The 24,949-nt window shown below is 40.6% G+C and overlaps 1 protein-coding gene across 5 annotated transcripts in view; it reads left to right on the top strand.

The window, feature by feature from the left end:
• samd12 (sterile alpha motif domain containing 12) overlaps positions 1 to 2,780 on the top strand; it is a 101,508-nt gene extending 98,728 nt beyond the window's left edge. For all 5 annotated transcript variants that reach the window (XM_083685206.1, XM_083685207.1, XM_083685208.1 and 2 more), the window contains one exon: positions 895 to 2,780. In XM_083685206.1, coding sequence (XP_083541332.1) covers positions 895 to 981 — 87 coding nt within the window. In that variant the 3' untranslated portion in view covers positions 982 to 2,780. The remainder of the gene's footprint in view (positions 1 to 894) is intronic.
• The last annotated feature ends 22,169 nt before the right edge of the window (positions 2,781 to 24,949 follow it).

Raw genomic sequence — 24,949 nt, 5'->3', positions numbered from 1 at the left:
TTTATAACTCACTGAATACGAGCCGCCACATTCTCTACTTATTCTGTGGTCTCTGGTCTTGATTATTCACTTTGTTACTACTGTGTTACTACCACCACCTCCCTTTGACTCTAGACTCTTCTGATAGCCCACCAGTAATATCTTACCTACTTATTACTTATACTCGTTACGCATGCATACGCAGTAAGCCCACAGGGTCCTCTTTGCTTGGCAGAGAGCTCAGAAAATTGTGAACCTGCTACCCACATACCTAACCTCATTATTGAAATTCAAGAACCTCAATTACCTAACTTGTTTTCAGGGTTGGTTAACTCTTGAGGTTCCTCGGGTCTCCACCGAATTGGGTAAATCTGCTTTTAGTTGTGGTGCACCTCACTGCTGGAACAATCTGCAGCGAATGTTTCAATTGGTTGCTCTGGTGCGCTAGGGAAGTTTAAAGTTTTAATTGAGGACCTCTTTGTTGAAAAATGTTTTTTGTTTTTCTTGATTGTGTTTTATTATGTTGTAATTTTGTGTATGTGTATTATCTATTGTTGTAAAAGGTGTGTATGCAGGGCTCCCTTGTAAAAGAGATCTTGGTTTCAATGGGACTCCCTGCTAAAATAAAGGTTAAATACAAAATATTATCCCATATGCCATATCGATTGGGCTTCCCGATCATAGTCTGTTCGCTGTGACAGAACTGTTTGCTGTAACCTTGTGATGTTGCTCTTGTTTTTGCTCTAGCTCCACTCACCCTGAGTGAGAGAGGTGTCCACATTGACACAGTCCTTCACTGAGTCAGAGAGGTTAAGACACAGACACATTTTCTGTTGTTTCATATTTAAGGGAAGTTAATCTATTTAACACTCAGTCTTACTCTCCCCTTCTCTCTCTCTCTCTCTCTCTCTGCAGCCTCTCTGGAGTGTTCTCCGTAGCCCGGCATTCCAGGACAAACACGACAGGACCCAGTCTCTCTCTCCTCAGACCACCTACACGTGACATCTGACCTCATTAGACCACCAATCACAACTCTATAGACTCCTTAACCACATCCTTAGGCCTAATCTTAACCCCATTCTTACTCCCTCAACTAAAACTCATACCAGGACCATTCACAGACCTGTCCAGATGTTGGCTGTATGTATCTTGTTTTCCACCATTTCCTGTCTTCTATAAAGTAGCCACCACTACATTTGTCCCTGTTCCACACTCTACAAACTCTCCTATTCTCAAGACTAACACAACACCCCAGGATTCCACACTGAGAACAAGCTACAAGTCAACAACTTATCTATCCTCAACCTTTGACTCAGATAAAGATACTGGACAGAAACTGGACAAAATGACCAGTGTGACGCATCTTAAATCCACTTGAATACCTTCTCACTGTATGTAAACCTATCCAGTGTAGCACTTTTCTGTCTCCTCCTATGAACACCCCTATGAGACACCACGGATATGGTGGGAACTGTGTTAATGACTTTTAATGGCGACTGTACTGACATTTTGAGTACGCCAGCATCTCTTTGTTTCTCTCACTCTCTCTTTCTCTCTCTCTCTCTTTCTCTCTCTCTCTCTCATCTACATTGATTCTGTATACTGTATACTTCAGCTTGTCTGGTGAAAATGTCCTCTCTGTTATTTCTGTCTGTCCTCTGCTTGATTTCCTTAGTGGGTCACTATTAGTGCAGACAGCAAGTCTGTCGGTGAGAGAGAACTTCACTGTAAATACGACCAGGTGTGGGGTAAAATGAGAGAACCTAGCAACACAAAAGGGACTGAGTGTTATTGTTGTGTTAATGGACAAGCAAATAGGGAGTAGATGTGGCAGTAGGACCTGGCAACCCAAAAGGGACTACAGCAATTGTGGTTGTTAAATGGTCCTGTCAACTTTAAGAAGACTCAATGGGATTGTGAAATGACCTGGCTACCCAAAAAGGAACTAGGTGTGGTAGAGAGGACCCTTGTGAAGTAGGGAAACATTGGCAAGTGCTTCTCTATTGATGAAGAGAAGAAAAGAGATCACACACCACACAGAAGACCCCCCCTTATTTTTTCACCTCATTCAATTGAAAATAGTGTAGAAAGGATGTGAAAAAGCTAATCATCAAAATGTCTGCCAGTCTTTCAGAGAGAGACATGGTATTTATCTCACTGAATCACTGTTTTATGAGGAACTAACTCTCTTGTTGTTAATGTGAGATGGCTCACTGTTCACTGGGATTGTAACTGTACTTAAAAACACTTGGAACTGTCAAGCCAACAACTCAGTCAACTGCTTGGGCCATCGCCACCTGGGTGTCTTTTCAAACCCTGTAGCCAGTAAGGAATTCTCACTTAAGCCAGTATTCTGCAGTGATTTTTAGTAACCATAGTATACTGTATCACCTTCAGTGTGCCATGACAGTTGTAACCATCACAACTTCCTTCCTGTGAAAAATAATGGAAGGCAATCATAAAAACAAAATTTCCGACATGAAAAGAAGAGGCGGACTCCAGCCCTGGAGAGCCTTTGGGTTTAATGGAATTGAATTGTACTATATGGGGCTATCTAGCTATCTAGCTATCTAGCATTTTTGAGTTGAGCCGTGCTTTGAGTGCTTTCCCCTGAGATTTGCCTAGTTCATGCTGCACCTGTAAGGTAGTTAACCGTGATTGCTCTGTCCAATCTGTCATCAGGCATTTAACTGATTCCCAGGAAATCTATCTGGAGACATGATATACGCATTGCCTAACGCGCATTACATAAAGCCCTCAAGAAATTATTTGCATGCATGAAATAAATAATTTTTCTGCTCCACTTGTCGTTGACTTCCTCTCCCATGCAATCATCAAAACACATTAAGTATTATTTGTATGGTCTACTTATAGTTCTTCTTTCTGTAAAATCAATGAAACTACCCTGTCCTTATTCCACAGTATGTGTTACTAGGCTAAGTGATCAAATCAGATGTAAAATTATTTTATTTGCACAAGGAATAAAGAACATTAAAGTATGACACAAGGCAAAACAAAGCAAATGGGTTTGGGAAACCCACAAGGGGCTTAGAAAATAACCTTACTCCAACAAGACACAAATTAACAAAACAACAATGTTAGATTAAATTGGTTCTTAAAATAGTTCAGTCAGGAACACTCACATCTTAGTTTAACCATTTATTGAATATAACATGGTTATACAATTTGGCTTGGCGGATTTGGATGGCTCCACTTTTCTTTTTTTGCTCCCTTTCTGGGAGTTATAAACGGCTACAACACATACATGGACAGTATATTACATGGCAGGGAGCCCATACACTGTATCTATCAACCCCCGAAAACCAAAGCCGGGGGTGGTGGTGGGAACAAAACAAGCAACAGTATCAGGCTACAATATTGTAGGCTACAGAGAGGTGTGTAGACTGACCACTTAATTATGGGTATAGCCTCTTAGTCTGTAAAGTTTGCCACTCTCGCCATAATTCATCTACTGCAATTCACTTCTTTACCAAGTTATTTTTTATAGACTTGACAGGTGACCCACACGCTTCCAATTGAGTAATTATCCTCTAACTTAGCCTCATAGACAACACAGTATAATGGTTATTGTCTTACAGCATAAAATCTGCTCAATGTGACTGAAGTCAGATGAAACTCACCTTACTTATTTACCAACAACTTGTCCCATTTTGGAATATGTTTACATAACCATTCAGGTCTCAGGGTAGACACAGCAACCATAAACCGGCGAAAGGCTCTCAATAAACAATACAAAAATACATTCCAGTATACATTCCCTTAGTGTCCGAATACTTTCCGAAGGCACTGTATATATGGTATGTAGACCAGTGATCAGGAGACGGTCGTTTAGAACATCCATATTGCCTGGGGTAGTAATCTGACATCAGCGACTTCATTATTAGAATCCAACATAGACAGCTGATTCTGATTACCAACTATGACAGAGTTTCACAAATGACCATTCTATTCTGTCAATGGTATTATTTGTATTATGGGTCTTAAATAGGCTATGTAGACACAAAAGCATCACCTTATATGGCAAAACTGTAATTACATAATAAAACATTTGTAAATAACATTCACAGACAGTTATACATAATGGTGATTATTTATATTAATTTATATACAATTAATGTTTTCAGATATCATATATGTATCAACAAAAAGTGGTTTATATTCTATAATCTTTTCTTAACCCATACATTTAGATGATGACTCCTAGTGGAAAGTGAGGTGACTTTTACAGTACATTGCAATTGAGGTCAAGGTTATACTTACCTGTGCTCTAAACCACAGACCTGAGAACACAGCAATCATGTTTAAGCAGCTGTGAGTTTAAATGCTGTACGCGCGTCTCTGTTGGGTTTAGACAGCATGACTATGCTAAGCTAACTGTCAGAGCAATAGCCCCTATGTGTCCGTCCATTGTTTGGGAAGGAGCTTGCCTTATGCGGGTGACCCAGTTGCAGACTGAATAGTATTGATTAAACCTTCAGGACTGTGGGCCCTCCAGGACTGGAATAGCCCATCCCTGACATTGGAGAGGTAAGAATGCTGATACTGATAGTCACATGGGACCAAGTCGTTCATCGTGAAACACAAGTGGTATTTCATGCCTCAGTGGAGATCTGGTGTCACCAGTGGGCTGCCTGCCTCCACAGTGGATCAGATTCTATAGTAAACTGTTAATATCAAAACCGGGAGAATTAGTTTATAGTGTTAGCCTATGGCAGTATTTAGATGAATCAGGAGATGTTGTTGAGTGCAGTATTGAATTCAGTATTTGGGAAGGAAACTCTTTCTGGAGCTCTTTAGTTGCAGGATCAGTCTAACTTAGCCTGTAATTCATTATACAGTAAGTAGCACGGCCATATCGCCACAGCAGTAGCGAGAATTACATTTTGTGTATTTTAGCTTGGCAAAACAACCACCAGGGGGTATCAATGAGCATTCTAATGGATAGGCATGTGTTGCTCATATCTCCACTTGCCCAATCTGTGAGCTGATATACATTTTATATTTTGATGTAATTTGAATTGTTGTATTTCATGTTTTTTTTTACAATGGCATTGTCACAAAGTGGGAAAGCAGACATTATTTTACAGTAGGCTATAGACTTTCATTCTTTGTTGTTTTATTTGACAGTATTATTTGAAACCAATCCAAATATTTGAGGGTTAGTTTGGGATTAACGGGACAGTGAGAACTGGCCAATCAGACGCGCATTCTACTGTACATGCTACTATACATGCTATATGCTACTGTACATGCTATATGCTACTATACATGCTACTGTACGTGCTACTTGCTACTGTACATATGGGCGCGGCACATACGCATGATGGTCACATATCATTGGATTGGTTCCTTTGACTTAATTCAACTTCTATTATACCTATCCATTTTTACAATGACATTGTTGTGTTTATTTGATTCATTAGCAGCCCAAAGACAGTATTATTTGAGATTTGTAGATGGCCCTTGATGGCTCTCTTTAGAAGACAAGTTTCAGTTAAAGAGCCAAGCTCTTTTGGATCTGACCAGCATTTTCATTTATTAATTTTGTTTCATTCATTCATTCCTTCAGGCAAGATTCCAATCTTGATTTGCCTATTCAATGGATTCAATAAAAAAAAAAATCCTCCTATTCAATTCTATTTACTAATTTCAAAGCTAATCTATCCCTAAAAATTTTTTAAAATAATATATATGCCATTTAGCTGACGCTTTTATCCAAAGCGACTTACAGTACATTGCAGTGAGTGCATACATTTCAGTATATATGGTCCCAGTGGGAATCAAATCCACAACCTAAGCGTTGTTAGCACCATGCTCTACCAACTGAGCCACAGAGGACCTTAATAATATTTTTTAGGCTATACAGCTTGGCTTTAGGAGTAACCTAACCAGCGTCATATCTACCGATAAGTTGCTATAGGTATATTAAGGAATGAGCTAAGATAGAGGGACTTGTAAATAAATTCATCATCAGGGCCCAGTATCTTTTTTTTTTTTAAAGATACAGATTTTTTTTTTTGCCTTCGGGGATCAGATCCATCTGGCAGATTTTGAGAGTATAGGGGAAAACAGCCAGTTCGATCTGATCCTGGATAGCAAAAAAGAATCTGGGGACAGATTAGCTTTGAAATTAGTGAATAGAATTTAAGTTCTATCCGATAGCATTGCTTGCATCATTCCTAATCCCTTTTCTCCCCCCATACTGATCCAGATTAAACATGTTGAAATACTGGGCCCTGGAGTGGCGTTTTGAAATACTGGGCCTTCTTGTGACGTGGAAAACAATCCCAAGAAATTGCCATGTATTCAAGAGCCCGGTATTGGACTCCCAGACCCACCTCATTATGATTATGAATGTTAGCACCAATGATTATGCCACAGGTTTAGCTGAAATGTCACCATATAGGGAGCATGCTCTTACAGAACAAGTCAGTGTAGAAATCATTTTTTGTAAATTTTAAGAACTCACTGAAGACACTGCCTATTATGGAATAAATAAAACATTTAGCGGGTTCAATGTTCAAGGAGGGGGGTGGGTCAATAATTTAACGATCTCTCTTTTCAAAGGGAGTGTTTCATGGGTCTGTAATGAGCAGTGAATTATAAGATAGAGCCGGAGTGGCGATGAGCGAATTTGTCATCAACTATGGGCTGATGTCACAGCCATCTTCTGCTGTCCTAGCCTACTGTAGGCTACTTTTCTATCCAGTCTCAAAACCAATGAAACCCAAAATCCTTACTCCTGTCTCACATGAAAATTCCTAACTTTATTCTGTAATCCATAGGTCAAATTACACTAAAACATTTCCCCTGCTTAGCGCTGTTGTGTGTTGGTTGCTGCATAGGGCTTAAGAGAGAATGCTTGATGACGGTATGAGAGTAGATAAGGACATTTGAAAAACAAAAATTGGTCCCATTGCTTGGTCCTTGTTAAGATATAACCATTTAAACCATTTCCACTCTTCATCTCTGTAATTCATGAGCTGCAATAATAAACTTGATTTTGCCAATCTATCTGATAAGGCAAGCTCATAGGCAAACCATCACAAATTATTCTCTCCCTCATATTTATTTTAGTGATTATTTGGAGGGAACATCAATAATGTCAGCAATGTCAGTAATTTATACCAACAGAAGGATGGATCTTTTCAAACATCCTTGTGGTGGCTTTCGGCAGCACTTCACACGTCACACATTGAGGTTGACCACCGTTGCGATGGCAGTATGAACCTTTTAACCACTGGCCTACTGTCGGGTTATCTTTTATATATTGAAGTATAGTAGTGTAAAATATTTACATTTGCATTCTAAGGAAAGATACTGATTGCTTACTATCGTACCATGTGACTATGAGAGCATTTTTACCTGGTGCACCCAGTGCACACTGGCAGTGCTGCCCAGGTGTCCGAGGACTTGCCTGAACTGACTTACTCCACAATCTCCGGATTCTTGTTAGGTGTTTGCAATTAATTTATTGACACTTTACAAGTGCACTGTTAGACAAGAGAAACGTTACTGAGCGTCACTGAACTTAAATTAGAATTGGAAATGACTGAGAAAGACATTTACACACAAACTCACACACAATTATATACTGTATACACATACACATATACAACTGCGAACAAAAATTATTTAATTACAACAACACACAGTCGGACAACACACTCACACAAGTATACAGTACATGCATAAAACATCATACAGGTGCACACACACACATTTAATCACAATATCAAAATTAGAATGTATGATTTTCTGCCAATTTGACAGCATGTTTTAATTATGTTCTATTGTTTTGTATACAATCCAGAACAAGTTTTCAATCTCATTACTTTTGCCCAATCTACATGTAGGGTGCCGAATCATGGATATCAATTATAAGATTCATATTATGATACAACCATTAATAAACAAATTAACCTTGTGTTTTGTCTTATTCTTTACAGACTACAACTGTTATTTTTGGCATCAACTCATTGTTGAGTAATGATGTCCAATGTTTTAATAAAATACACATTCTGGTTGTATTTAATTAAATTTTGTTTACAGTTTTTCTCAACTGCTTACACCATTTGTATGAAACTGAAGTTCACATGCCCACAGCAATAACATACATGAGCACAACAGTAACATTTTCAGCAAAACCATTTTCATTTCTCATTGCTTTCACACTAAATGCAAATGTTAAGCACCTTTTTGCAGAACAGTTAACACAACTCTCTACATAAGACACACATTTCCAATTGAGTAAGTGTTGACAGACAAAACTGGAGCTCAGCCCAAGCAAGGTATTTATATAGCTATGTCTCCCATTATGGTGTATCTCTACTCCATACATTGTAACTCTCATCACTCAACAGTTCAACAAGCAATTAGTCTGTAATCACAAATGAAATAGGTCACCAGTAACTTAACATGTGACCTGACAGACAGGAGAGAATAAATTACTATAAATGTTTCTGTTGGCAATTATGTTAGTGTAGACGGATTTGGTGGCGCCAGTTTGATCGTTTGATCTTCCATTGTGAATGGTGATCAATGCCCCCCTCTCTCAGGAGGAACATCTATTTACAGTTGAATGGTAGATATCCTGAGGGTAACGCCTGTTGTGAATTCCTTTACTATTGTAATGTAAAGGATGTTCCATATTGGGATGGTATTGACAGACAGCAATGTATTCTTTGAGTTACTGGGGTTAGGCCTATGGGCACCGGTCACCTGTGTTGTCCCTGACACACATAGCATTAGACGTATGGTTAAATGTCCATTAATTTACTACAGTTTGTTTATTTTATGTGTTTCTTTGAAACTATTAAATTGTTTAATTTGTTGATACTCTATTCTCATTCTTCCTTGGTGCATTAATGTGATGTTTTGCGCTAAATAAAGGTCCAGGTAAAACAGCACAACATAATCGGGACCAGGTTATCACATAGAGTTCACCATTAATGTCTAATGTTCACATGCGTAGTTAACAACACATGGACTTCAGTCATCGACCTCAGGTATTGGACCAAGTATAAACTCCTCACGATTCATTGTAACTAAAGCATGGTAATAGCATATTGGGTATTCTTCATGGAATCTCGGATCCGATATGATCGAGTCACATAGGGCTGTCACACAGGGGTGAGCAAATGTTCAATCATTATTAATCATACAATATATTTTGGAGTCAGATATAACGTAATGTGAACTTGTGTTAGTTGGTCATGTGACCACTAGTGTGTATAGCCCGCTTTATCATGTCAATAACCGTGTGCAGTACTGGGAAATAAATGTATGTTCTTTATTGTTGTCCCATCCTGTCCTTCTCTCTCCTTTCAGTTGTTTTTAACACTTCTTCATTAGTGTAACTACTTGCTTGATTTTGAATATTTTAGATGAATTTATTTATTTCTGCTGAGTGAAAAGCTTCCTGTTTTTCACCCATGTTTTTATTATGAAATTAATTTGACACACATTCACTGTATTGCATTGTTGCATACAGCAGGCATGGACAGAGGAGCCTCCCAGATGGTGGACCTGAAGATGAATGTTGCAGTAGGGAGGGTCTGTAGTGTTAGCATGTAAACAGTCTCTCCTGCTTAACATACTCCAGCTTCTCCACGGCCCCTGGGTCTGTTATGAGTGTAAATTAGAATTGGAAATGACTGAGAGCAGATCCACACACACAGATGCCAGTGGTGAAAGTAACGCCGTGCTCGCCAGTGTCAATGCTAAAATTCACTTACCCTGGGCCATGCAGCGGAAGAGGAGGAGGAGGAATGAGAGATGAAGAGAAAGGGAGACATGACAGTAAATCACTATGGCTCAGTCCCTCTCTGCTTCCCCTGTGTCCCACAAGAGACATTCTCAGCACTTTGGGAGCTTTGAATGAAATCTCCTGTTTTCTGTCTCTCTCTCTCTGCCTCTCTCTCTCTCTCTCACTCTCCCTCCCTCTCTCTCGCTCACTCTCAGTCTCTCTCTCTCAAATTCTATCTACCACTTTTCCTCCCTGCATATTGAGGTGTTAGGAACAGCTAGGCTAGATGGGTATAGAGCTCAGGTTAGACAGGACATTATCACAAGTCACACTCCGCCCCTGGGGAAGTGGGGGAGGGGCTGCGCCAGGTAAGAACACATGTGCTGGCCGGAGCTGTTGTCGAAATTTCTTTTCGTATCTTAAGTTGGACACATTCTTTGGGATTCTTTTTCTTGTTTATCATTGTATGTCATGTATTATCATTTGTAATATGATAATACCTCTCGCTCTCTTTTGTGTACTCTCTCTCTCTCTGACTCTCTCCCTCCCTGTTGCTCTACCCTCCCTCTCCAATATGTGTCCTGGCATTGGGAGGTGAATGAGTCAAACATGATACATGGCAGCTGGGCTCAAAACTATTCCCTCCAGGTGGTGTGTGTTAAGAGTACCACTTCACTGGCCGGGGTTAAGCCTTCCCTATAAGTTCTAACAGGGATAGATCCCAATGTGCCCCCTCATGACCACTGGCTCCTCTCCTTCACCTGGCTTAGCTCACTATGAACCACTTCTCTGTGTTTATCTTCTCCTCACAGGGTCTGTGTGTGCACTCCAGAGAAACCACAACATGGCTCCTAATTAATCATGACTGACTGTGGCGGGTCTCTCTCTCTATCTCTCTCTCCTCTTATCATTCTGACTCACTCCCTGTGGGGACGTACCAGGAACGTTTCAGACAGGCAGCCCCTAGACTTCCCCCTTCACTGACGGATTCTGACAGAACGTCGCCTCTTTTTACTGTCTGGGTTTTTGGTCAACTTCCCATGGTGAGGTGTGGTCTGAACGCCGGTGAAGCCCGGTGACTTTTCCCAGCATCTCAGCATCTTACACAGCTGTGTCCTGCCACCACGTTTATGTGTCAGGGAGAGTCAATTATGTGACTGACAGGGGGAGAGAAAGAAATAGCGGTTGGCAAAGCTTTCTTCCCCAAGGCTATGTTTGTGTGCATGTGTTTTCAAAAGAGTGTGTGAAAATGTTTATGCCTGTGTAGGTGTGTTAATGTGCCGGGGCTCCCACGGGTCGCCTGAAACAATAAGCCCCCCCATCTCCAACCCCTCCAACCCCTCCAACCCCCTTACCTTTAGTCTCTAGTGGAACAGGCCAAACCCTGCACAGTGGGGAATTGGAACCTAGGGGCCTCCAGCCGGCAGGCGCCACTGAGGACGAAGGGGTGCTGTGAGCATGCTCGTTAAAAGTACTGCGCTTGGCCCCTAATGATATCCGCCGGCCCTTTCTCTCTCTCCCCTCTTCCCCCCTCCCTGGGTGAGGAGTCCTGGACCCGTCTGGAGGACTGAGGCTATGTCACTGCCTCCTAATGAGGTGCAAGCTCGGCATGATCACCCCGGCTCTCTGTGTGCCATCAGCCTCTGCTGAGACAAAATGGCCTCAATACTTTCCCACTGCTGTGTGTTTTTAGCTCAGGGGGCCTGGCAGAATTACTTACACTGTGAAACTGTAAAAAGAGAGATAGCCTGTGGTGGGAAATCCTCTATCATTTTCCACTAGCACTGGGAAATGTGGTATCCTTAGATGACAGCTTTCATCCCCTATGTATGTCAATATCCATTTAAGCATTTGTTTCTCATTTCCCACCTGGATGAGTACTTTTCATGTCTGTGTTTTTTCATAGTGATGATTTAGCCGCAATGATTCCCCCTCAGCTCATGAAATGATACATTACCATTAGAATGTTGCTAATTTGTCCTCCAGGACCAATACAGTTGCACCTACAACACATCTCTCTGGCTCTGAGACTGAGGAAAACAAAAATAAATCATAGCCCATAACTTTTGGTCATTTTCACAGTACAGTACAATTGGGTAATCTTACTTTCCCATCAACTATTGAGCAACCTTTTCAGTGCATTGACTATCAAAACATTGTTGGTTCCTCAGGGTTTTTACAACGATCACATTAGTGGTCCGATGAGCTTTCTATGACAGGAAGTGGTGTGATTCATTCCTCTTGTCATTTACCTGAAAGGGCGTGGAGAGTGTAGGTGTGTCCGACCGCAGGGATCAGGTGTGTCTCACCAACAGCTTTGTTTGTGTGTGTGTGTGTGTGTGTGTGTGTGTGTGCGTGGCCACGTGCCAGTCAAACATTGGCAGAAATGGCACCGCTTTCTCACAGTCTCAGAACAATAGAGAGGGCACAGTGCACTTGCTACTTCATCCACACCTTCAAACACTGTGAGAACTTGTTCTGGATCCTAGACATGATATGACTTATGTTGTGCTCTGGGAATCTTGGGACTATCTGTGGTATATCAATGAAAGTGTTACTGCAATTCATTGTCTTTGATGTATGAATGGCTACTGAAATATATACACACACTTTGGCATATGATCAAATATAATCACAAAATAGTTTTGGTTACAGTTTAAATATACAACTATTACTAGATAGACTCTCCTAACACAAAGATGCCTCCCATGTGGGCATAAGAAGAGACGCTGCTTAAACATACCAAGTAGAGGATTCAATTTGAATTCTGGTATTTGTAATCACAAAATAAAGATTACGTCACATTTCCCTCTTGCACAATTAATTGTGACTTCTCCCCTGCTTGAGACATTACATTGACGAAGAGGATTGATTTATTGATCAAGGGCATGTGTCTCTAACTCAACTACGGCGATAAGGAGGATTATGTAGCACAGTTTGATGATGTTGACGCTCCTGTCGCTTGTGACAGCTCCAACATCCAGGGTGTGTGTGTGTGTGTGTGTGTGTGTGTGTGTGTGTGTGTGTAGACCCGTATAGGTGGGCAGTGACAGTAAGACTGGTTGGCTCTCTTCAGTGAGTGCGAGGTGTGTGTGGCAGTTTATGTGCTCATTTGCACACACGTTGACTACCATTCTGGTTTATAGCTTGAACACTCTTTATTGTCATCCAGTGGGTACTTTTTAATTTTATTTATTTCATTCAGCGAAACAGTGTTTATTTTTGTTTGTTTGTTATTGATCAGTGGAGTTATTCCAGTTAGTTAAATGGCAGAGAACAGAGTAGGTTCTGTTTGGGTTACTGGCCGGATCATTTGGGGATTCGGCTACAGGTTTGTCTTCTTTTGTTTTTGTTTTTTTCAGGGTTACGTTTTTTCTCACAATTTGGTTTCTGTTAGACACTACATCATCAGGCTCATACTATTTACCACAATAATTGGGACATGAATACCATTTAAAGCAGTTTCTGAAAAAGCGAAGGGTTTCAGTAGCTATGTTACAGGAGACGCAAGTCTGACACAGAACATGCTAAGCTTCAGAGGGACTGGGGAGGCCAGGTACATGCTAAGCTTCAGAGGGACTGGGTAGGCCAGGTATATTTTTTGTCATATATCATGACAAGGCACGGTCATCTTGATAAACAAAAAATTTCCGTTTATAGTTGAACACAAGGAGAAGGATTCTGAAGGCAGATTTATTCTTATTACAGGAAATATTCTGCGGCAACATATTACTCTTTTGAATGTCTTTGGTCCAAATACAGACTCCCCTAAATGTATGTCTGATATGATTGTATCATATCATTTCACGTACCGTAAGGGATTCGGAATGGTGACTGGTGATATTTTAACTGTATATTTTATGATAAGCTTGATATCTTCAACTGCCTAAATTTCTAATCGTAAGGTCTCAGATGTTCTTCGAAACATTTGTGACTCATCAGGCCTTGTATGGAGTTAAATCCCAGTGTCAGAGACTACTTTTTCATCTCCTCTACATCCTGTATATGCATATTGTGCAGTCTTGTTCCATTGGCTCTATGTGTATTTAAGTGTATTTAAATACTGTGCATTTAAACCTGGACATGGGAATCTCAGTCTCTAAGACAATATATTGGAGGTTCAATGAATCTCTTATTCATAATAATGGTTCTGTTCTGTGATTAAGGAACAACTCACACAATATTGGCTTGATAATCAAATGTCCGCTGTCTCTGCTGCAAGTATTTGGGATGCGGCCAAAGACACTGTAAGGGGCTATATTATTTCACAAGCATCTCTGATTAAGAAGCTGATATTAGAAAAGAGGGCAAAGTTTGAGGCAAACTATTTCTTGCCTACCAATTTCATAAAGAGCAAGATGAAAGATCAATATCAAAAGGTGAAAGATCAATTAAATGTGTACGGATGAACAATGGTTCTACAACATGACCTAGTGTTAATCAATAACACATTTTCTCTATGCTTTACAAAATGTCTGATGAGATCATATCCTATTTGGATCAGATCTCTTAAACCATGTATATCAGATGAGGATAGAGCCATGTTGTATGCGCCTTTCACTCCAGAAGAGGCTTTGGAAGCTTTCAAGGCAATGCCTTCAGGAAAAGCTCCTGGTTTGGACAGGTATCAATAGTTTTATAAGTTCTGGCCAGAGATCTGCCCAATATTTATGCCTGCTGTTAACGCTATGATTGAAGAAGATACCATGCCAGATTCCTGGCAAACTGCTTCCATCAGCCTGCTTCTCAAAAAGACCCTCATAGGCTGGAAACCCTCCTTCCGGACATCATTAGACTTGACCAAACAGGGTTTGTCAAACAGAGATTTGGCACAGACAATTCAAGATGTGTCCTAAACATCATAGATAATCTTGGTAAGAGCAAGGACCAGGCTCTTATTGTCTCTTTCAATGCCGAAAAAGCTTTCGACAGAATCAAATGAGGCTTTTTGTTTGCTGTGTTGGAAAAAGTTAAACTGGGGGATAATTGTATGAATCTAATCAAGTTGCTATACTCTGATCCATCAGCATCAGTTAATACAAATGGTCTACTCTCAAAACAATTTCCTATAGGTAAAGGATGTTGACAAGGCTGCCCATTATCCCCTCTCCTATTCTCCTTGGTAATAGACCCACCTCCTGAAGTTATAAGATCTAGTGAGGATATGAGTGGTATCCGAATAGGAGAGGAGAAACATAGAAATTCATTGTATGCTGACAACGTCCTTTTGTATATGTTGCAACCAGAAACCTCATCTGAGTATGGAAAGTTGTCAGGTTATAAGATCAACCTCACATGTGATCACTCACTGGGTTACTCACAAATGTGAGGGAAATTTAGGTATAAATGTCACACCAAATCTCAATGATTTGTTATGTGCCTCTTGTTACGAAAATCAAGCAGGACCTGGCAACTTGGTCAGTATTACCCAGCCCTCTATGTGGCAGAATAAATGTGTTTCATATGATCATCCTTCCTAGGCTAAGCCTTTTGTTTAAAAATATTCCCTGTTATCTACCTCAGGCCTTTTTTCAAAAGGCCTTTTTTAAAAAGGTGCCAGTAGTTCCCAATATATTTGAAACAAAAAAAAGAAAACCCTAGTCAGAATCACTAAGCTTGTTAAGCCCAAGTACCTAGTTCGGGTTTCCTTGCCAAATGTGCAGTTATATTATATTATATTTATTATTAGACAGAAGAGATTCACTCTGGGTGTGGTCGGAATTGATAGCAAGCGACCTCTTGCCTCTTCGGACATATGTAGACAGCCTCAATTGAATATGTGCTGCTTGTGTGAAAATGTGAACTGCCTTTTTATTTTTCAATGATTTTTTTTACTTGTTCTGTTTTGTTTCTTGTTGTTTTTGTTTATTTACTTGTCTGTCGCTATTATTGTTAATGTAACCCTATATACCTTTAAACGTAATAAGCATACAATAAAAAAAGAAGGGTTGGCTCTGTATGGCTAATAAAAAAGCATATATAATAATATGATTTCATTTTACTTAATCCACACTCTGTGCAAAGAATTGTTGAGTTTGGGTTGACTAGAGCAAGAATGGTCATGTAAAAATAAATCAAATGAGGCTTTAATAACATTGTAAGTGAATACATCTATTATAAGGCAAATACATTTTCATGTATACATACATACATACAAAATCTAAATTTTACATCCCACCCTCATGGTAAATGAGAGAGAGAGAAAGAGAGAGAGAGAGAGAGAGAGAGAGAGAGAGAGAGAGAGAGAGAGAGAGAGCAAGGCACATCTTCATCTTATCAGTTACAGAGTCAGACGACACTCAGTTCTTCAACAGTATTCAAACAGTAGAGAGACAATACGATCATATGCTGACAATAAACAACAATTAATTCAACCTTAGAGTGAATCAACCCCTTTGTCTGAATGATGGTCATTCGGGGAAAAGATTGAAAGATGGGGGGCAGACTTGGTTTGTCCGCCTTCATGCATGTGCATGTGCGTGTGTGTGGAGCGTGGTGAGGGATAAGTGGGGTGGGGGGTCTCAGCTTGACAGGCCAGCTGGCAGGGAGGGCAGCCTCTGGCTCCTCTGTGCCATGTGGGCATCCGGCTTGGCACAATCGTACACTGTGACAGCTGGGACCAGGGTGCCAACCAGGACAGCCACAGCCGTGCCAACCCTCCCAGGATGACAGGGAATCAGTGGAGAGGCAACAAGGGCTGAGGAGAGCCAGGGGCAGCACAAAAGCTGGGCTAAATGAGAACCAATACGAGACCAGAACAAGTGAAGTTATAGGTACAACAAGAGTTAGGGTAAACGAGAGCCGATAGGACAGAAGCAAGGGATTAATGAGAGAATAGGAGAGCAGTAGAGGTGAGCTACAGTCTGTACTTTCTTCCTAACTGTCTGTTCGCCTCATTTGTCAATGTACCCTAAAACGACGACCGCAGAGTGTTTCAAACTGACTGAGAAAGGAACCAACATACTTCTGCACCTTATTTACTCTCCAGATCCCCACCTGTTGTTCTTACTCTTGCTTATTGCTTATTTCTCTACACTCCCTCCTTATCAACTGAATGTGTTGCTTGCAAGTCACTGAAAATAAAATTGAACATTGAAACGGTACATTGAAAAGGCAACTCTCACTGAACCAAGATCAGTTCCTCGGGCATTCCCTGGTCTGGATCAGCCCCTGATAAACAAAGTGTGTATGAAGAAGAGGGATAACTACATTCATGAAGTGGGTGGGTATGCCAGCCAGCCAAGCAGACTGTAATATGTATTCTCACTCTGATGTGCTTTGACAGCTAAAACTACCTCTGTATTAAACTCTGGAATGAATGGCTGGGGCATAGAGTTAGATCAACATTGCAAGCAGCTCCCCGAGCCTCTCTCTCTGAAGATAGACAGACACAGACAGACAGACACACACGCACACACGCACACACACACACACACACACACACACACACACACATATGACATACAGTGGCATTCATGCATACTGAACACTCTTGCACACACACAATACTATTGCTTAAACAAAAATACACACACTGAAAATCACATCACATCATTACAGGTATACACACTCTCTAACAAACATACACAGTGTACATGCACACATACACACAAACACACACACACACACACACACACACACACACACACACACACACACACACACACACTTCTGTTGGTGAACTCATTACAGGTCCTGATAATAATAAGCCTTTTCAATCCGACCCAGGCGTTTATGATACAGCCCCACAGACCGACACCCACTGACACTCCAAGCCTCTTTATCTTCCCACTGTGTGCTGATGCATTGAGAAGGGCGCAGGCCCTCCCTTTGTACGCCCCCCCTAATGGGAATGCAGGGAGCTAAGGGTGCGTGGAGTTCCTGTCATAATTACCCATGCCTTCCCCCCTTAACTACCTGGGATGGGAGCACTTTGTAAGGGCTCACAATGATTAATTGCTCATAAGAAGGAGAATTCTATTTATTGCATGTGGGTCAGATTGTACTGTGGATGACAAAACCTCGCTAAACTATATAATGTAACTTAAACCTTTAGCTAATACTTAGCATTGGGCTAGTGGGGGAAGATGTTTGGCCAACCAATGATGAAACAAATGTTGATGTAACACAACAAATATGGATTTGTTGGATTTGTACCAGTTTGGATTTTACTGTCAGTACATTGAGGGTTTGAAGTTTATTCCCTACAACTCCCTCCACCCACCTCCTCTCTCCCTTGTGAAATTGTAGAATTTCATGCTTAGTCTACAAGCAGACTGTCTTGGGAGCCACTAACCCTAATTTCTCTGGGATCACCTGGAGGCTTTATTTTACCTACTGCAGTTTTACAGTATGCTCTCTGTGGGGAGATAAAGAATTTGTTCTACATTTCTACCATGAGTCCACTAGGTTCTCCAGTACAGTGAATGGAATGTCATACTCTCCCAGCTGTCCAGGCAAGCCCAGCCCCAGAGCAGGGAGAAAGAGGGACTTTTCACAAACAGAAAGTGCACCTTTCCAAGAGCCAGTCCAACCCTTGCACTCATACATTTCTCAGAAGTGGCCGGTCGATGAACTGTGTCTCTCCAGCTGTCTGAGTGGACTCTCTCTGTATTTCCATGTTCAAACCTGCCAACACTGTCTGAACACACTGTTGTTCTATTACTACAGTCCCAGCCTCGCTGTTCCTCCCATCTTTCTCCTTTTTCCTGGATATGTTCCTCTGTTTACATGCAAGTCTGTCCTGTTCAGTGACGCTTGATGCCTGACTTGCAGGAGATAAATCCTGTGCACCATGAAGCAGTGCTGTCTTCCCTCACATGGGTACGTGACAAAAGTTCAGGTTTATGGAATTTCACAGGGTTTAGGGCAGATATAGGAGAGGTGGCTTACAGCAGAGGAACAACTGGAGGTGGGGATGCTCTTATGAGAGGTTCATGTGTGAATGCGTAGTTGTTGTGTAAATGCAGTGCGATGGTAATATATGGACAGTCTAACAGGTCTAAATATTAAACTACAGTACAGTGTGTGTGTGTGTGTGTGTTTGTGTGTATGGGGAATTTGTTTAGGGAAATATTAATTATTGCACGGACAGGCATACAAATAGATGTGGCCCACTTGGCAGCATTTATATAAGCTTAATGGCTTTCACATATTGCGTTTAGTGTGTATACATGTATTACTAATCAAAATGTCTGTCTACCAAGCAAACAAAAAGGTGATCCTCCATTATGACTCTACTCGTTCGTTTACATGCATTGTGTGAGTCTACAAAGTGTTCCTTATGGCCCTCAATGGTCTTATATAATAAAAAAAAATACAACAAGCAAGCTGGCTGAACCAACTCTTGTGGGAACTTTGTCGGAAATCTGGTAAATTTTTGATGAACAGACTTTGCCTCATCATACAGAACAGTAAACATTGTTCTAATCTTTATTTTTGCTCCAGGCACTGTCCCTGCATGCGTCACCACACCAGCCTCAACATTACATGAATAAAGGAACTCCCTAACTGACAAACAGCATAGTACTGTACATGTGAACATCTTAAAACAAACCAGATTTACAACTCTGGAGAAGTACCTCATCCTCATAGTCATCCACACTATAATGTCCTTCTCCTCCATGGTAACCATGCCTATATTGTGTTAATTTCATCCCTGTTGGTTTTTTCAGACTAAACAAATTAGGGAGCAATTAGGAGGGAGGAGAGATGTGGGTAATGAGGCACGGCAGAAAAGGGGGGAGGAAAAGAGGTGAAAGGAGAGGACAAGCCAGCAGATGATGTGCAGGGAAGAAGGAGTGGGAGAGTACATGATAAAGAGAAATGTCTGGGAAAACAATGCCTGAAAAGAAAAGATTAATGGGTTCCAGATGTTGGGTTTCATTAAACATTGGTCATCACATTCCACATGACAAATCACAAAACACACAGCACATTAAAACATACTGCATATACACTGTAGTACAATGCAATACAGCAATAAACACTGCCATGAATACATAGCTGTATGGATTGAAGATCTCAGCTTTGTTTCATGCTGACATCACTCTTACCCTTCCAATCCATACCTCTAAAAAACAGTGTGTTTTCTACTTGTCTGCATCCAGACAATCAAAAGTGCAGCTACATCTACAACACAACACAGATGCCACAAACAGCTTCAGAGCCAGACATCCAAAAGAAACAGGGGAAGTCAATAAAACACAAGCTGTGTCAGTGACTAGAAATGTCAGCTTGAGGGTATCAATCGATTGTTTACACTGTGGTAAAATGAATTGTGAAATACATGGAATTAGGAGAAAATAGTACTAGGAGAAAATAGTACTAACCATTGTACTTAGTTGCACAATCCATTATATCCATTATATCTTACTTACATATTAAGGGTAATCGAGGGCTAGATTGGTTAGTGCAAAAACGGTGGAACAATGGTCATAATGGATTCAATTTCTAATGTTATTTAAAATGGGAGTTCTCCCCTTCAACACCATATGCAGTGTCCTCCATGTCCTCCAAGTATTGGAAAAAGGAAGCATTTTGTCACATTTTTTACATTTAGCAAACACTTTCATCCAAAGCGACTTAGTACATTTGTCTAAAGTAAGTGAATCATCTATACATCAGTCATCATGAGCAAAAATATATGTTAAGACCGGGTGCCAATGCTAGAAAAGGAAGGATTGTTTTTTTTTTAGCTCTACTCCAACAGTTTGGATTTTAAATCAAACACTTTACTATGGGGTCAAAGTAGAGATTCTCAGCTTTAATTCAATGGGGTTTTTTCAGACTGGGTTCACCATTTAGAAAGTACAACATACTCCCCCTATTTCAGGGCTCCAGAAGTATTGGAAAAAAATCATATAAGGTCCAAATAAAGTACTCAGGTTTAGTATTTGGTGGACAATACTTTGCATGTAACTGCCTGAAGTCTGCAAACCATTGACCCCACCAGACCACGTTTTACATGCCACAGCCGACTAACTTATTTAACTTGCTCTAGCTAAATATATGGAGCTGAATTCATGAACTATCACAAAACCATTGAGTCATAGTAGTATGAATTAATCACCCACACTGACGTGTAATGATAATAATAATGGGCAAAGTTGACAATGTACTGTAGGACTTTGAAAGGTAGTAGTGTTTGTGGGACCAACATGCTACATGTACAATGTTGATATTGGTACATGTTTGCTTATAGCCCAACAGACAGAGGGAACAATAGGTTTAGTTAAATAATTAAATATTTGTTTGAAAATACTTCCTTTTTCAGACCTGATAGTTCTGTCAGCTTGTGTTTTGCTGCACACTCTTCTATGCAAGATCTGATACCTACACCCCATCAGTGACTTCCCCACGTGGGTCAAGTCGGGATGCTAACTAGCACTCAGTGAGCCCAATTTGTAACAACTTGATCATTGTGTGTGATTTCTCATTACAAGCTGTCACGGTGGTCATTTGGTTATGTTGGCACCAACTTCACCATAACCTCACCACAGCCTAACTTCAAGGTTGCGGTTACATACAGTGTTTTCTGGGTGTCATAGCACTCTGTTGTTTGTTGCTGTGTCTTGCAGCAGCGTAGAATGTTAGACTAGCATTCAATAAAACTGTTAGCATTTTGGTCTTCACCATACATTGTCTATGGGCCGGTGAATGTGATATCTTATAAATTAAATAAACTTCAATACACTGCTCTGAGACATTACCTGACAGGGCCGCTTGTGTAAAAATTGCTGTAGGTCTGACTAAGAACATTTCTTAATATTGATGCTAATACTCTAAGGTATATGGTAAATGAAAACGGCTGAACAAATTATTTTAATATTCAGGGGATGTGTAGACATTGGCACGGTGAGCAGACATAGGAAATGGCATCAAAATCGGTGGTCAAAAGGTTGAGAAATTAGTCATTTACATTTATGGCATTTAGCAGATGCCTTTATCCAAAGCGTCTTACAACAAATACAGTCAAGGTGATTTGGCATTTTCAATGGTAGCTTGGTTCAGGCCATAACTAAACTAATGCCAGTCACCCAATACATAATTAACACACTGCAGTCAAGTCAACTGAATAATCGCACGTGTCCTCATTTTGACCTTTTGTGTGTGTAATTTTGTGTGCGTAATTTTCTCCTCCATCAACCCAGCGGCTCCATCCCTTGCCCCTGTAAGGGACCTGAGGAGAGGAGGGTCTTTGATCTAGCCTTGAATGGCTAAGACTGGTAGAAAGTGTCTTATTTCCATTTCTGAACCTTCAGTAGAGCCAGATTGAGTAATGTCTAACTGGCTATAGCTAATCAGTGTTATCTATAGTTGACAACATCAAAGCTCAAAGGTTCTCTCTCTCACACACATACACACACAGAGGCACACACACACACACTCACTCACTTCTCTACAACACTGTACCTTGTTCTGTTTGTAAAGATGTCTAAAATTAGAAACAGAAATGAGGAGCAATTAAAATGGGTAAAACACGGTATGGGACTTGTTCACGCAATGCTCTGAGCAAACTGAATTGGACAAAAGAGGGTTTCAAAGGGCCGGAGAGAGTCGGCTCTAATTCTTGCCTGTAGAGTTAATGCATAAACTTTCACCCTGCAATGGAGGGCTTTAACACTGCATCTCTTCAAAGAGTGGAGAGAGAGAGAGAGAGAGAGAGAGAGAGAGAGACCGAGAGAGACCGAGAGAGTAAGAGCAAGAGAGACATCACTGACATAGACCCCTCCTCTATCAATGCATTCACTGTCAGGAAGCAAACCTCCTTTTCAGAGCATAACTAAATAAATGGGTTTCTGAAAATGATTGGACAACCCAGAGACACAGACAGAGCCCAGTAAGCTGTTTAAATTGTATCAAAAATACAGATGGGCTCCAGGGAGTGGTGACAAGTGCATTCAAGCTCTCAATTCGTCATGATTAATTAACAGAATCACTAAATTGATTAACAATCAATACAAGTAACACAGATGGTGTTAATATGGCTGTTTACAACATTAACATTGTCTTCCAAAGGGCAGTAATTAAGGTAGAGCTTCAAAAAGCAAATAAAAAATACTTAAAAAGCGAAACAATGACAAATGGTTTGACAACTAATGTAAACAAATTTTTTTTAATGTGTCAAACATAAAATATCATTAGCCAGAAAACTAGGGGTCATGGGTATATATCCCCAAATAATAACAGTGGAGACAATTTTAAGCTTAATATATACCGGGCATTTGTGTGAGAAGCAATCTGGGGAAGGTATTTTGTACTGTAGCATCTTAAACCGTAGAATTTCTAACTTCCTAAATGAACACGTCCGGAGTAAAAATCGAATTGTCTTTCTTCCAAAACATTGCACATACATGACCACATGTATACCCTACACCCTACCCTGTTTGCTTGCTTGTTTTATTGATTAAAAAAAAAAAAACTTTTGATTATATTTGGTACAAGGGACTCTTTTATAGACTGATCCAAAGTGTTGGTAAAGTTGGGGTAAAGTTTATGATATAATCAAATTAATGTACTCGGAAAACAAGTGTGGAGTTAAAATTGGTGGCAAACGTACAGAGTTCTTCACTCAGAGAAGAGGTGTCCGTCAGGGCTGTAGTTTCAAAGGGTTTAGTTCTGGATTTTTGAATCATATCTATGTATTCTACTTACCAGCAGTGCTGTCAATCGATGGGTACTGTATTTTGGAACTTGTCTGTGCTATCATATGGAAGTAGGCATTACTGTGTCCCTCTGCAGCTGCAGAGTGATACGTTGTAGTTTATTTGGATGCTTTTTGGACAGACTGAACCTGGAGCCCCGTCTACTTGCAGTAGCATTGTGGCTCATGAGGAAAATGCTATCCAGTGAAAGTGCGCCATATGAATGACAGCACAGACAAATTCCAAAATAGAACCCATCGATCAACAGCATTTCTGGTAAGTAGAAGACATGGATATGGTTAAAAAATCCTCAACCAACCCTTTAAGGAACAATCTACAGCCCCCAGCCACAAACTCCAACCCATGGAAGTGAAATCTTTGCTCTATGCAAATTACCTTGTATTGATGTCACCTACAGAACAGGGGCTACAGCAGCATCTAGATCTGCTAGAGCAATACTGCCAGAACTGGGCCCTGGCACTAAACTTTAAAAAGACCCAAATCATGATGTCAGGAACACAGATGTGTACAATGAGTTACCCCAACCTTCGTCTGAACATTTCAGCATCAGGGAGTTTCATCATGGCAGTGAATACATTCAAAGAAAAAGCTTGAAAAGCTCTCTTTGTGATAAAAGCTGAGATTTTACACTATAACCATTCAATTAGAAATGGGTGCAATCTAGCCCATTGTGCTGTATGGATGTGAGGTATAGAGTCCACTCAGTCATCATAGTTACACTAAATGGGACAAGCATCCAACAGAGACCCTACATGCAGAATTTTGTACAAATATTCTAAACATCCAAAGACAAACACCAATGCATGAAGGGCAGAATTAGGCGGGTCCAAAAAAGAGCTCTAACTTTCTTGATCATCTGGGCCCAGTATTTGAAAACTTTCAGAATGATCCAGATGATGTTTTGCTATCCAGGATCAAATCGAGCTGGCTGATTTTCCCTATACTACTAAAAATTCTTATTTGGAACATTAGGATAAAACATTTTCAATTCAAAACAAACTAGAATGCTATAGGACCCTCAAATGAGATTATGAATTGGCTGAATATCTCTCTACTGTCATAGATATAAAGCAGAGACCAGGGGAGGCTGGTGGAGGCAGAAATCGAAGAACAGGCTCATTGTAATGCATCGAATGGAATGAGGAAGGGTATGTGTTTGATACCATTCTTCATATCATTTTATGCATTGCAGTAAACCCACCCTTCGATTTCTACCTCCACTCACCACCACTGATAGAAAAAGGTCCTTATCAAGTAGGCTCAGTGACCACATCTAGCCATTGATAAGGTAAGGCATAATAAATCCTGTCTGCCAAAAGAACAGAATATGTGGTCACTGTATGTTCCCAGACACTTCCGCCCGGGTGCACAAAAGGTCTGGTGGACCAACTCGTTAAACTTGGCCTTCATTAAGCGAATAGAAAGGCCGTTGAAAACGGATGACGCATAGCCATTGGCTTAATCAGCTTAATTTATCAACCAATCATCACTAACACCTTCCCCCTGTTTACGTTACTCCGGTACACACCCAGTA

This window comes from Argentina silus (genome assembly GCF_951799395.1).
Source record: "Argentina silus genome assembly, chromosome: 14".
In the NCBI taxonomy this organism is placed as follows: Eukaryota; Metazoa; Chordata; class Actinopteri; order Argentiniformes; family Argentinidae; genus Argentina; species Argentina silus.
This window is presented reverse-complemented; position numbering and strand designations above follow the sequence as displayed.